The sequence below is a fragment of the Acanthopagrus latus genome, chromosome 22 (genome assembly GCF_904848185.1).
Source record: "Acanthopagrus latus isolate v.2019 chromosome 22, fAcaLat1.1, whole genome shotgun sequence".
Lineage (NCBI taxonomy): Eukaryota > Metazoa > Chordata > Actinopteri > Spariformes > Sparidae > Acanthopagrus > Acanthopagrus latus.
In genome coordinates, this window is record NC_051060.1 from 4783277 (window position 1) to 4798471 (window position 15195).

At 44.4% G+C, this 15195-nt stretch overlaps 1 protein-coding gene across 1 annotated transcript; it reads right to left on the reverse strand.

Annotated features, from left to right (window-relative positions):
- Positions 1 to 79: 79 nt before the first annotated feature.
- nt5e (5'-nucleotidase, ecto (CD73)) lies at positions 80 to 13801 on the reverse strand. Its single transcript, XM_037087518.1, has 10 exons — positions 13719 to 13801; positions 11341 to 11834; positions 7913 to 8135; positions 6966 to 7154; positions 4064 to 4261; positions 3723 to 3877; positions 2944 to 3052; positions 2687 to 2836; positions 2063 to 2263; positions 80 to 1970 (listed from the first exon to the last, which is right to left on the reverse strand). Exons 2-10 carry the CDS (start codon positions 11731 to 11733, stop codon positions 1807 to 1809), a joined length of 1782 nt encoding a protein of 593 aa, XP_036943413.1. The 5' UTR covers positions 11734 to 11834; positions 13719 to 13801; the 3' UTR covers positions 80 to 1806.
- Positions 13802 to 15195: the final 1394 nt, after the last annotated feature.

Here is a 15195-nt window from a genome sequence, read left to right on the forward strand (position 1 = left end):
CAGAAACAGCTGAGTTGAATGTAAAATGTGAATTATGACAGAAGAAAACACAGTCAGGATAAATGCTCAGGACACAGTCGACAGTTTCAGTGTAAAATGTGTTTATGATTACGTTGGGCAGCACAGACTCGATCTCAAAATCTGGACAAATAAAACCAAAACGACAGAACTGGACAGACACAACAGGAGCTGAGAGAGAGAACGTGTTCAAATACGAGCCCTTTCAAGTGAATTGCGAAATCCACATTCCTCTCATTGAGACACGAAGCTGCTCAGAGAAAAACTCTTTCTGCCGAACGTCTAAATATAAAACGGTGAAAAGTAGAAAAGTGAGACTGTCCTGATGTAACTCAGGCTGATTGGGCGCTCTGACAGTGAGATCTGTCTCTTCTCAGAACACTTTCCTGACTCTTAATGCGGCGGGGCTTCTAGAATTTGGCAGCTGGTGTCAGTGCAGGCCGGTGCCAGCTGTGTTACACTCAGTGAACTGAGTAATGAGGAGTTCCCGAGCATTAAGAGGCAGCGAGCGTTGTTCAGGAGATCCCTCACACAGTGGAGGCCTTGTTCACCCGAGGAAGTCTGCTTCAAAAACACTGCATGTTCCAGACTGGAGAGAGGCTGCTGCGGGGAACAGCTTGTGTGTGTGAGCTAACATGAATTAAATATCCTGTTTTCATGTCATCTATCAGTCGGGGCGTCCAGTAAACAATCCCCTAATGAGAATATGGAAGCCCTGAGGGGCAAGTGAGGAACATTTTTCATTCCTGGTGATCCATCTTCTAAGTCTGATGTAAACACTACTGTGTTTATGGCTTGAGAACTGACATAAAGTTTCAATTGTTTTTCTGTGTTTCAAGGAGAATTTCTTTTTTCATGTGTGAAGCCACGCAAAATTATTACTGTTTTTTTTTCTTCAAGGAATTCTGTGTTCCCTCACAGGATACATTTATCCTGGGAAATTCGTTTCATTCCAAACAAAGCAAAACAATATTTTCTTTTTTTTCTGGGGAAAAAAAAATCATGGTGAAAGGAAAAAAATCCTACACCTGATAATTTTCTTGTGAATAAGGTCTGGGGAAAAAGAACTTTTTTTTTTCTCCTCAAATTTTCTTATGAAACTGAGATTATCTTGGCAAAACTTTTCTTCCACCAGTTCTCAAGTCATAAACACAGGAGAGGTAACAGTTCAGATCTAAAACAGATCACCAGAAAAATAAATAAATAAAAAAGAAAGTCCTCTCTGGCCTCTCAGGGCTTCTGTAAAAGAAGGACACTGATTGTTTCTACAGTCACAGATTACTGAACAAAAACACAACTTTTGTTGCTGCTGTTAGCTCAGTTAGCTGTGCAGCTATTTGTCCTGTTTGCCAACTCAGCCCCTGTGTGCCAGGAGCCAAATCCAGCAAGAAAACCACCTCAGAGCTGTATTTTCAGTTCTCAAGACCGCGTAGCAAATCCCTCCCCAGCTGCCTGTTTTGAAAAACACTTAACTTCTTTTGTGAGGACAGAGAGAGAGAAATCTGAGGACTCGTCAGTTTTCTCCTGAAGCTCTAAGTCACCTCAGCTGTGGTTTTGTGAGTCCAAACTTGGTCCACACTGAGTTTCAAGAGACTCCTGACCAGTTTTTTTTTTTTGGGGGGGGAACTGTCTCCTCGAGCTCGGCTTTTGTTCTGAAATGTAAAATAGAATCAAAGGAAAGTCAAATTACATCCATCCGTGTTGCTGATTCAAGTTCCCATGTGGTTTAGCTTTAAAAAAAACAACAAAAAACTTCCTTCTTGGGTGAAGTCTCTCCTACATGCTTCCTCACAGAGTCCAGAGTAGCACCAGTGAAACCAGTAAAACCAGTGGCGGCATCTGTCCCCGCAGTCCGGACGCTGAGTTGTAGAACTTGATGCGTCCTTCAACAGACGGATAAACTCTCCTTCTCTGCATGATGTAGCTGGACACGACTGAAATGTCCAGGTCACCTGGAAGGAAAATAAAAGGGTCAAACGAAAAAGTTTCAGCTCAGAATCCCCCCAAAAAAACTGGAATCCTGAAAAATATCCGAACCCCTCACCGCTGTTGTGTTTGAGCGTCTCGTTCTTGATCATGGAGAACCCGTCTCCGCCCGTCACCATGTAGGACGGCAGCACCACCGTGTAAACCGTCTCGTCCTCCACTGGTTCGTACCGGGGGACTCGACACTGAGTGCAGAGGATGTCCAGGCTCCTCACGCGACTCCCCGATGGCTTGGAGAGGTCGAACTCCACGTGGAAACCTGTTGGAAATATCACCGGACTGAGTAAATGGAGACATGATGGCCTGGCTCTCCTCGGTTTGACTCGGCGTGTTAGCCCCACCACAACTGGACTACCTGCTTGAATGTGTGTCTCAAACCAGTGATGCGCTTGTCTCGATCCCCTGCAGTACTATCGAAGAATCACCACTTAAGAAAATGGCTCCTCTAATGCAGTTACGAACATGTTTCATAATACAATAAAAGCCCCCTTTATTTAGTCTTATAAAGCTTTTACCATGAAGCAGTAAACGGGTGCAGTAAAACTGGTAACAGAAAAGCAAATCAGCGCCGCTCTGCTCAGCGTGGCCAAAAGTGCAGCTGGAAACAACTGCATAAGATCTTGTCAGGCGTCTGAAAATAGACGATCGAACACAGATGGAAACAATGTGAAATCAAAGGTACCGGACACTTGGAGGAATTCTCCGGTGCTGAGGCCGTATCGCTTCACTGAGTGCTCGAACATTTTCCTCAGCGTGGAGCCCCTCAGCTGCACCAGGTCGAAGGTTCCCCCGAAGGGCAAGACGGAGATCAGGTCCTCCATGGTGATGGAACCTGCAGGCGACACAGTTTTTGTTCAGTTACACAGAAAAACACCCGACCGTTTCCCTGAGACGCAGCTCTGGTTGATTTTTACTCGGATGTCAAAACCCGCGGCGCACCGTTCCTGCTTTGCTCGTCGATGGACGTTCGGATGCCTCCGCCGTTGAAGATGGAGGCGCTGACGTGGTTCCACTGCTCGTCCTCCAAGAACCTGATGTTGTTGTTGACCTGACAGATGAAAGCACATGGCAGATTCCCTCAGTATACATAAATATCAGGATTTGCTGAGAGTTAGCTCGAAGTTAATTGCGTGTAAGATGGGATTCTTTACAGCGCCAGCGATCAGCAGATGGATTCAGTTAGTTTGGCTTGTGAATTCATGTGAAAATCACACACGTTTGTGGTCACTCTTGGATTCTAACACAGCATCTGTACTCCGAGAGGTGCACAAATGGTTCTCGGTTGGGACCCAACACCAAATATAAGATGTTCTCTCTGCAAGGGTCATTGTCCGCAGAGCTAGCCAAGAGCTCCCATCAGCGCTGCCAACCACTTTTCATCTAACAATCCCAAGTCCAAGCAGAGCAGCCAGGAAACATGATTCACACACATCAGCGAGTAAAGTTATGTAACTGGGTTGTTGTTCATCAATCTGTGAGGCCCGCCCCGCACCGCTCACCGCTGAGTGTAAGATGATTCATTTTTCAGGAAAATACAAACTCAAAAATACCGTCCAACGACCTTTTTTTTGTTGAGTCTAAAACTGTTGTGACACTTTAACGTTGTTTTTCACTTCATGGGAACTTCAGTAACTGAGAGAAGTGAGCATTTAGCAGAATCTGAGATCCCACCCGGCCTTAGGTTATCCACGAACTCTCCTGTAATGACGCAGACGTACCATGGCGTCACAGATCAGGTTTCCAAGGTTGCACTCTCGAAATCGGCACTCCTCAGAGGTCCCATTCAGGAAGACCAGAGTCTTTCCCACCTCCTCAGCCGAGTAGTTGGCCAGATTCTTCTTCCATTCCTCCACGTCGGCGAGAACATCGGGATCTGGTGAGAAAGGCGTTTAACAGAAACATGGATATACTTCCTCCTACTGGCTTTTAAAACCATTCTCTGATTGGTTGTTTTTCCTTTTGCGAGTGATACCAGGTCATTCTTCTCTTTTCTTCAAAAAAAGCACCTGCTCCTGTAACATGATGAAATGGGAAAAAAATGAATGAGCAATGTGATAACCTTGTGGGATGCTGCTGTCTAGCAGGATTGGGTTTCCAGTCGATTTCACCACGTTTCCAGCTTCGTCAAAGGTCACTTTCAGATAACCCAGATATTTTCCAAAGGCGTAGGCCTGCACGACGGGAACCTGCCGCCCGTCCACCGATTTCACCATGAACGGATAAGGACCCGCCGTGGCCTCAGAGGAGGGAGGTGACCCTGAAAGATAAAGATCAGGGGGGTTAGAATCTGTGTAAACTGTTGATTCCTAATCTATAATGTGACCCCAAAAGTATTGTTCTGTCAAATGTTTAACATCCAACGCCAGAGTTTACTCCAATACGTAAGGATAAATATCTTCATGTAAAAACTCTACAAACTCTAAAATGGTAGATGGACTTGCATTTCCAGTCCACTGACCGCTCAAAGTGCTTAACAACACTAACCAACAGATTCACCCGTTCACACACAAGGTGCCAGCCGTTCATCAGGAGCAACTTGGGGTTCGGTATCTTGCTCAAGGACACTTCAACATGCAGCTAGGTGGAGCTGGGATTCAACCCAGCGACCTTTCCGATTTCTAGCTCCACCGCCTGAACTACAGCCGCCCCCTCCGACGCAAAAAAGTCTTTAAACTGAGCGTTTTGGTGTCTTTCTCCACTGTCTTCTCCCTCTGAAGAAGCAGCCTTTATTAGTAACTGTTTTTCACGAGTTTTCGACAGGTTACACGATTTAATAAACTGAGTGTAAATGGTGAAATCAAGATGAGAGACAGTTGGTACAGGGTGAACTTCGAACACTAAGAACAGACAGGCTTCTACAGCGATGCCACAGCAAAGCTCGCTGTAACCGTTTCACAAAGTTTGTGAAGTTTCTCCTCGTGATGCAACAACTCTTAAAATGACACAATTTATAAGGGAGTCTGGTGTTTACTTTACGACGAGGTCCAGTCTGGCAAAAGCATCATTTAGACTCACCTGATTAACAACTTGCTGCTCTCTTTACTTTTCTCTGCTCCGTTTGACTTTTTAAGTCCCCCCCCCATGCTGATGGGAAGTCATGAAAACATACAGATCCCAGATTGATTTGAAAAGACTTTTTATTCACGTCCACTACTTGCGATCAAGCTCGCGCTTTTATATAAGCAGCTCCAGTGAAGAGCTCACCTCGTAAATAACGTCTTTTCAGATCAGTTTGGGCTCTCTGAGCAGACTGTGGTGAACCAATAAAAGAATCTTTTGTATTATTTACTACACAAAATAAAGAATCACAGGGTCAAGCTATTTCAGGAACAGTTTACAAAAGGGAAGTATCTCAGTGCCTGGGGAGTGTTCTACTCCTCCTCACTTCTTGTAAATTAGCAGAATTACTCACAGATACACCAGGGAGTGACACTTTGTAAGGTAAAAAGAAAAGAGGTGTGGAAGTTACTCGATTATAGGATGCATCGCGACGCGGACGAGGAAGATTCTGCATCGATGCATCGCGATGTTTTGTTTTTGTACGCTTCATGCACCGAGGTACAGATGTGGACAAGATGCAGCTTTTATTTTGCGGACCGCTGTGGTCTGATCGTTGGAAGGCCTTTCTGAATAAAGAATTGTTGGCAGCTGAATGGTTATAGTGAGCTGAGAAAATGGATGTCTTTCCAACACTCTATGCTATGCAGAATCTGACTCTCTGATATGAAGTCAGTGTCTCTGAATGAAGCCTTTTTGTTTTGGGCTGTGTCGTAGGAAAATGCAGGTTTGCAGTTCAGACGGAACAAAGAGACGTGCACAGAAAACAACTGAGTCAGGGGACAAACAGATGACTGGAACAAATGCAACAATCCACAGTGTCTTCAGACACTGTTGAGAGGGCTGCGAGGTGGAAGAGGTGTGTCTCAAAGTTACTGTGAGTGACGCATGCACTTCCTCTGAAAACATCTAGAAGTTATTGTCGTAGGATTTTTTCCAATTCGCTTAGAAAGTTAAACTCCGGTCGGTTCCAATATAAACACACATTTTCAGTTTCGTTGATATTAACACGAATGCTGTTTCCTGTAACTACAGAACTTGCTTTGGAATTGTAACATTTTTAACGTCACCTTCAGCATCAAGTCACCCAGTGAGAGTTGTCTGTACGTTTATGTTTACACTGCAAATGAGAACAGCTAATGGCTAATTCGGCTTACTTTACAAAATGTAAAAAAAAAAAAGAAAGAAAAAACAAGGCTCACTTTTTCACCAGAGCAGCTTTTCTTCTTTCATGGAGCTCAACTGTAAATGAAACTCTCTAATCCTGAAGCTCAGCTATATTCAGTTTTCTTTCTTTGACCACTTGGACAACGTTTTTTTTTTTTTTGTTTTGTTCTTGGGGTAAAAGGTTTAAGCAAATGGAATCAACAGTTGCATGATGACTCGTTGAACTGGATTATAAAGCCGAAAGCACGAGGAAGACTTGAACACATCATTAGTTTTTCGGCTTCGGGTCGATGACACCTTGTGACCGCACTCATCTCAACTCCAACAACACTCTTCCTTACCGAAGTCCACACGCTGTCTCAGTGCTCGTTTCTGTGGCTTGAGGTCCAAACCAACCACGCGCTTCCTGTGTCTGCTCGCTGACGGTTCACTGCTGTTTAACTAAAACACTGCAGGGCTATTTATGGAGATCACACTGGGCCTTGACACTGTAACTGCTCTAGAGCTGACCACGAGTATGAAGAACTCAAAGTTTCCTCGTGTCAGGACTGCAGAGTTCGCTCAATCAGTAACCAACGTGCACACATTCACAGCTCGGTCGAGTTTCAGTCTGGCTGATGATTCATCAACTGAAAGTGCTGTGCACATTCGAAATAGAATTATGTAAATTAGAAAAGGTGACCGCAGTATGAGACATAAGACAGACGTGGTGTTAACGTCTGTGTTGGGTTCCGTACCTGTGAACAGGAAAGTGTTGGTGTGTCCACCGATGACCACGTCGACCCCCCGGACCTTTTTGGCGATCTCGCGATCCACCGTGAAGCCGGAGTGACCCAGAGCGATGATCTTATTCACCCCCAGCGTCTGCAGCTTGTTCACCTGCAGCTGCAGCGAGGTCACCTCGTCCTCGAACTCCAGGTGAGGTCCTGAGGGCCCAACCGGACAAACATTTCAAAATCTCTGTTAAAGCTGCAGAAATGTTTAAAAACTAACACAACCAAAGCTGCACAAACATCAACATGTAAAGGTGTTTGTTACAGCAAAAAATAGCTTTTAATTTCAATGTTGGTATATATAGTTTACAAAAAAACTTTTCTTAATGTGTCAAACACGTGGTAAAATGAAAATGAACATTTTTTTCTGCCTCTGAACTAAAATTCAGGGGAAAAAATATTGCATTTGTGAAACATTTGCCTTTTTTCCCCTTATGTGTGAAACAGAGTGGAAAGACACATTCTACAAGAATGTCTTTTTCACACATGCTTTCAGTCATATTAGTCCGATCTATATATGTGCTGCAAAAATATTTTTTTTCTCCGGGAAAAAACTTATTCCAATTAGTTTCACACACACAAAAAAAACATTAATGTTCAATTCTCTTAAAAATGTACTCTGTTTAAATTAAAAAGTTTTCCCTGGGAAAAGAAATTCACATATTCTCACAAATTAAACTACAAGAAATTAACGAACTTGTTCGGTTTGACACATGGAAAAAAAAAGTTTTTGTCCAGAAAACTTTTTTTCTTTTTCCCACTCGGTCTTGACAGTTGGAGGGAAAACAGAGCGAGCACACTGATGGAGGGAGGGTGTTTATCATCATGTTTACAGTGTGGAGGCCTCCAGATGAGCATGGAGACGATGTGAGACTCTCTGTAATAAACAGAAACCCATCCCGTCCTCTCACCCGGTCTGGACAGAGCCTGCGTTTCCTGTGACGTGTACCCCACCACGCCGACCCTCTCGCCGCCCACAGCCAGTATCTTGTAAGGTAGGTACGAGCTGCCGAACGTCGGTGCCAGAGCCTCGTCCGTTTTGATGTTGGCGCTCAGGACAGGACACCTGATCTCCTCCATGAACGGCTTCATGAGCCCTTCCACTCCGTTGTCGAACTCATGATTTCCCAAAGCCTGACAAACAAAAAGGGAAGCGGAGAGATTTAGACGGCTGATCTCGCCAAACATCAGATTACACGCAAATGCAGACATATGTTACCGTTTCAGGGTCTTTGTAGAGTGAAATAACCCCTGTTTCCTCTAGATTTCCCAGATAGTGAAAGGACTTTTCATAGCAAACACAAGTATTTGACTATTAATGGACTGTTTGTACCGCTGTTTTAACGTCTTTGACCCATGACCACTTCAACCAAAAACATTGTCCAAGACTCAAGAGGTCAAAACTCTTGATGAAGGCCCGATAACAAAGCTGACCTCTTTAGACCTCCATGCATCTCGGAAGAAGGCGACTGCATATGAATGGATACAAAGTGTTGAGGGGTCCAACTCTAGTCTTTCACAATTTTCCACAGAAGAAAGACCGTGAACTCTTCTTATCCCGCTGGAGCCTTTAACTCTTGAGAGAAGTGAAGAAACGTTTAGTCGTCAGTCCAAATCATCAGTCTCGGCTCACGCTCTGAGGCCTGGACCCAACGGCAGATTGATGCCATCTTTCCGTGACTACAGAACTGCTCTATTTTGCTCTGATAATTAACCAGAGCGAGTTCGAAAGTAAACACTGACATGCAAGTGAAAACTTGTTGAGCTCTATTCATCTAAGCGACCGCCAAATTCTCTGAACTTTATGTGTTCCATATGTTCAAACTGAAACAGGGAAAACCTGACAAACATAAAGACAGACAGAGAGTTATGAAATCAAAACCTCTCATTTTTCTTAAGGATAGATTCTGCATGTTTTTTTGGAACTCTTTTCACTGGAAGACCCTGGAATGCATTCTGATGGCCTGCCGCTGACCTTTGACCTCGCTGGGCTAAGACACTCCCTGATCGACGCGAGTCCTCCAGCTGTCCAGAGCCGCCTGGAGAATCTCCTGCAGATCTGGACCTTCTGGAGGAATTAACAACCCGGAGAAACGTCCGATTCTGCTCTGATCCAGAGCCGCTTACTGACAGGAGGAGAGCTTAGTTCCTCTGTAATGATGAATCCTGACAGGAGCTGGAGGGGAAATGTGTTCTCACACCGTCATCACACCATAGTTCCTATATGAAACTGCTCAGAACAAGCTCGGTTGTTGCGTAACCCATGATTTCTGGGAAGCGATGTTTCTTGCTTTGAGCGCCACAAGCCGAGCGCAATCTAGTTCCATCATATTGTAGAAAAGGCTGAAATATCTACCGCCAATATCTACAAAACTCTGCATCTCACACCAAAACAATCCAGATCTTTGTCATCAATGTGTTTTCAAACTTGCAAATGTGTCCTCATTTGGCTTTCTTAAGTCATGTTGCAGTTTTTTTTTGCCCCCTCTTGGCCACCGTACGCACACAGCGTGTAAAATGTCTACTATTCGGGGTCAAACCCCTCACTGCAGGACTAATTCCCCATCCAGGTTTATAACGAGTCCGGGCTAATTCCTCTAACTCTGGTGTATAGATTAAAAGGCTGAGCGAGCAGACAGCCGATCCATGAGGACGTTTCTCTCTCAGCTGCCGCCATTACGCTAATTAAATCCCTTCAGACCCGGATCGATAATTTGAGGAGAGTCTTGTTCGTCTGCATCAGACTCACACATTCCTATTCATTCTCTCAGTCATGGCTTTAGCGTTTCACTGAAGCTCCCATCATTTAAAATCGTGATGGTGATCCTGTGGACGTACAATAACTGACCGGCTTCAGTAATCTATAAGGTTTTAGAGCTCTCCCGTCATCACTGTACTGTCTGGGACTAAAAGACTCGCTGTTGGATTGTGAAGTCATTTCTTCTTCTTTAATCAAACACGTGCAACAATAGACAAACTTATTTTATCTCCACAATCACATGAAAAATAACATTATTCTGTATATTCGTGAACCTCAATGGCAGCAAACCACAGGAATCCTTTGATTGAGATTATCTTCGATCCACCACAGAAGAAGTCACAACCATCACCAACAGACTCTTATTCATATATTCAAGAAAATCCATCAAAAGGCAGGTCTGCGACTGATGAGTGTTATCTCTGTTGATTAATCTGTTGATTTTTTTTTCTTGTTTACTGGTCAATAAAACGGTTTGGACTTTTTCCTCTCCTAAAAAAAATCACTGTAATCTATTATCAAAATAATTGGCGATTAATTTAATGGTTGTCCACAAATCCATTAATTGTTGCAGCTCTAATAATGTTATACTGTTATTAAACCTGACTAATAAGTACATTTAAAGTATACTTAATGTCACAGACTTGACTGAAAAGAGCTGCACTGATTAACGACCAGCTATCAACTGTTCAACTACCGCCAGCGTTTTTTAAAAATCAATTAATCAGTTTCAGTGGGTGGGGGGAGTTTCATTAAAAAAAATGTCAGTGCCGGGTCGTGAATAATGCATTTTTCAATACTCATTTTATGAAACAGTTTTCAGGGTGTGTATCCAGTCTGAAGAGACCGCAGCCAGGGTGAAAAATATTGTTTTTTTCCAACCAGTTTGGGATCTCAGGGCTTCTGCAGACTTTTATTTTATTCCATGTTCTTTTTTTTGGTTGTCTTTTCCATTTTAAAACAAGTCTCCAGGTGCTTCAGTCGTTTAGGAGAGTGCAGCATTGCAGTTTGGCTGTGAAGCTCCAGAAATGTTTCATGAAACTTCTCCTGACTTTCCATCATCGTAACGGGACTGAGTAGAGTTTCTCATCTAGAGAATAAAAACCAGTCAACGCCCCAAAAGGCCTGATAAAAACAACTTAAAGCTGCAGACTGTTGACTCACAGTGGGATAATCCCACTTCAAGGGTTTGTAATTAGTAGTAAGTAACAAATAATCAATAAGAGATGGTTTTTGCTTGTAATATGCAATAATCTGAATGAAATGTGCAAAAACAAGTCTCCATATCTGTCTGAAATGATACTTTTTAGATGATTTTGTCTTATTTTGATTAGAATTTAGACAAATAAACTTTGGAGTTTTTGCCTAATATGTCAATTTGACGTGCTGCAGGGACCAGAATGAATCAATAACGCATTAATAAAGTCTCTCATCATATTTCTATTAGTGCACAACATCACTGTAAACTCCCAGTCACTCATCACGCTCTCCTCCCGCCAGACAGAGCTGCCCTCTAGTTAACCTGACAGGATACATGTGCTCAGGTCTCAGTTCTGAACATGATGTCTGTGTGTCTCTCACCATGGCATCGTACTGCAGCTTGTTCATGAAGTGAGCAGCCTCGGCTCCCTTGTAGTAGTTGAACCACACGCTGCCCTGGAACTGGTCTCCGGCGTCCAGCAGCAGCACGTTGCTCTCGGAGGAGCGGATCCGCTTGATCACCGTGGCTCTCCGGGCCACTCCGGCGTAACACCCGCCGCTCCTCCGGCTGCCGCTGCATTTCCCGGAGTGCTTGCCGGTCTCCTCCACCCGGGCGTGCACGTCGTTGGTGTGCAGGAGGACCAGGTCCCAGGCCGCCGAGGTGGACACGGAGAAGCCCAGCAGGAGGAGGAGGAGGCGGAGGAGGAGGCAGAGCCGCGGCAGAGCGCTCCTCTTCGGGCGCAGCGCTCCCATCTCTCCGCGGCGCGTAAACATCAGTGGAGGAAGGAGGAAACCGGGGACGGGACGGGCTGTCCTCTTACATGACCCGCAGGAGACACGTCTCCCACCTCCTCCTGGCTGCCTCACTGTGAAGTCTGAGTGAAATGAGACAAATTACAGGCTGAGGGAGAGCATTCGCGGAAAAGGAGGAGGAGAATTAACTGCGATCCGCCCTTTTCTTCTCTGGTGTCTCCCCCAGCCTTTGGTCTGTTTTGCGCTGAAGCATCCACCTCACAGGGCAAGTTAAAGCTCTTTCAGTGGAAGCAATTCAAAGTGTCTGACAAAAGCAATAAAAAGAGGTTCAGACGTGGTGAAACAGAAACACAGAGCCATAGAAAAATGAGGATTCACACTGAGCAAACATCCTCACGGTGCACCAACCTGCACAGGTTTCATGTCTTTATAACTGTTCAATAAACCAGATCACCTCCAGTGAGGTCTGCAGCGTGGAGCCAACTACATCAACACCACCTGGAGAAAGAGACCCAATAGTTTTTGGCATCTAGTGGTGAGGGTGCAGGTTGCAACCAACTAAACACCCCTCATCTCTCCCCGCACTATCCTGGCTGCTCAAAATGTAAAACATGAAAGTCCTTATCCAGACCCAGTGTTAGGTTTGTCCCTTCTGGGCTACTGTAGAAACATGGCGGACTCTGTGAAAGAGGACCAGCTCCCAAGGCCCCTGGAAGAGCGCCAGGCTTTAAAAACACTTTCGTAGGGACAAACCGTGTCATTACATCATCGGGTGATGCACTGGGGCCCAACATGACTTTCCTTCATAAGCTTACATTGTGAAAGAAGCATCTGTTAAATGGTGGATCATTGTTTTGAAGCCCGAGACATGTTTTACCATCAAAATTTGAGCCATTTGGAATTCGATACATTTGGAAAGTCCACAGGAGCCGCACAATTCAAATATTTTATCTCTATTCACGTTAGCCGGGCGCTAATCTGGAAGTTACAATCGGCTCGGTCGGTGGAGAGTCGAGCTGTTTTGGCTTCAAAACGCCACCGAGCCGCTTATATAAGACTGAGCAGGGCTCCACCTCCAAGATTGTGTCCATATGTAATATATAGCCTCGGGCTGCAGTTGGAGCATATGACATACAGGCCGGACACACTGGGCGTCTGTGTGGTGTGTGACAGCTGAGCTGCTGCTCACTGTCACGTTTTTGTTCACACCGGCTGCGTTGCTACTGTAGCCTGACTCCGGCCTGATCCTTCTGTTTAACTGGAGTTTGACTTTAATAATCATGAAAAAGTAAGATGACGGGATTCTCCTTTACCCCGTTGAAATAGCGAGGAAAGCAGGAGTGGGAATTAGCCTGTTAGCAGCAGCATGGCCCAATGTCAAGGCCCTTCTGGGATGGGACCATTCAGAAAAAAAGCTTGTACAGTCGTCAACAAGGAGACACAACAACATTTTTGATCCCATTTCAAATGTGTCATGACTCACACATACGGTGTTTGTGAATAAAAAAACAAACACATTTGCCGCAGATGAAGTAAACCACTATGCTGTTTTGTGTTAAACCGCTCAGTAATGCATGCCACCTGCTCATACTGCCAACTGCAGTCATGTGTAAGTAGAGCTGGTCAGTTCTGCGAGCTGCTGACATACAGGAGCAGCTCAACAATGTTTAACTTATGGGTTTTAGTGGGCGTTCAACAAGACGTCACTAATGTGACTGCTGCTGGGTCGCCTTCATCACGACGTATTGTCAGTCTTGTATTTCATTAGTTTCAAGACTTTATTGACTTGGAAATTATCTTTTAAATGGACAAACTTATTTCTCTCTCTCTCCATTCACTACCAGATATATTTCATCCCAATCAGGGTCTATGGGACCAAACCAAACAGGAAGGAGGCGTGACTTCAGCTCTCTTACAGCTGGAAGACGTCACTGATGGGTTTCAACTTGAAAAAGTTCCCCGAGGCTGGAAAGAATGAAGCATCAAAAGGAAAAGAGCTGACTCACCTCATTAAACCTTCACAGTCCTGCCAGAACCAACAGGGTCAGATTTCCTCCAGTTGTGCTCATCAGTCAGCGCCGTTATCCATCACGTCTCTTTATAATCAGACAAGTTTATTTAAAGCACTGGTGTATAACAATGCACTTCACACGCCTGATTACGAAACAGAGCCACTCAAGCAGCTGAAGGGAAATTATTCCGCATATGCTAAAGAGCTTTTAAGCTTTGAAAAAGACATAAAACATATTTCCGCACGACTGTTTTCTCCAACACCTGAACCGCCAGCAGGACGCAACACGTACAGGACGGCTCTGTGGAAGTGAACACAAGGCACCACCCCCCCCCTCAGCTTCTGATGTACTGTAAATGTCTGTCTTGTCTTCACATCCTGTAAATGTCTGTGTTTGAATGTGTGTACGATGTGTGTGCAATTGGGTTACCTTATGGGAAGTGTGTGTTTCTAGTGTGTACAAAAACACTGCCCAAATTACATTTTAAAGTCGACCTGACATGGAAAAAAAAAGCCTTTTATACCATTTCAGATCTCATCCACATTCACACTGTGCAGCCATTTGACGATATATGCCAAGAAACAACCCCCCAAAAATCGTATTCTCTGTATTCTTATGTCAAAACCAGTCATGATTTCTTCCTTTAAAACAAAATGTCACGTGCGCTTACCGATTTCCACCAATAACATATCCACCATCGACCTGTCTTCATCTTTAAGGTGTGAGTGAGTGGCACAGAGAAACTGATCACTATCGCAAAAACATTTATAATTCTATTCACTGATTTGTGAACCTGGACCATATACTACGGTGAGAGTGTTTTCTGGGTTTCCCTCTAATGTTCTCCGGCTGCTCTGCCTGAACCGTCACTGATTTTGTTCCTGATGAACACAGCCTCTGTTGGACCAGACAAACCCAAGACCAGACCAGCTCAGTCCAGTTTGACGACAGGTAATCCAGTACCAAGGTAGTTTACAGTTACCCCCTGCTCATTTGCTCATGCAGCTAATGGTAGTGGTTCTGTTAGCTGACTAATATCAGGCCCTGGGTTACCAAGAGCCAAACCCGGCAACAAAAACATCTGAGTGCTGTATTCCCTGTCATCGAAAGGGCTTTTCCTGTTGACCGAGTCAGGAGAAACTTGTCGTGTGGTGCAACCGGCTTCCTAGGTTATTAAAGGGAAGTCAGTTTCTGGTTTATATTATCATTTAGTGTTCTTTTAGACGGAATCTTTGTTTTTGGATAATAAATACATGTTGACAAGGCTTTTAATGTTTTTTTTTAATGTTCCTAACTATTCTATTAAATCTTAGGACTAATTTTATCTTGTGCACCATGCAGCTCAGGGAGATGCCTTGCTCGTTGGCAATAGGCAGCCTACTTAAATCTTGAATCTTGAGTTTGCATAAAACAAACCCCCTAATCATGAATGTAATATATTACAGCCATGTCAACTCTGACTGTGACACAC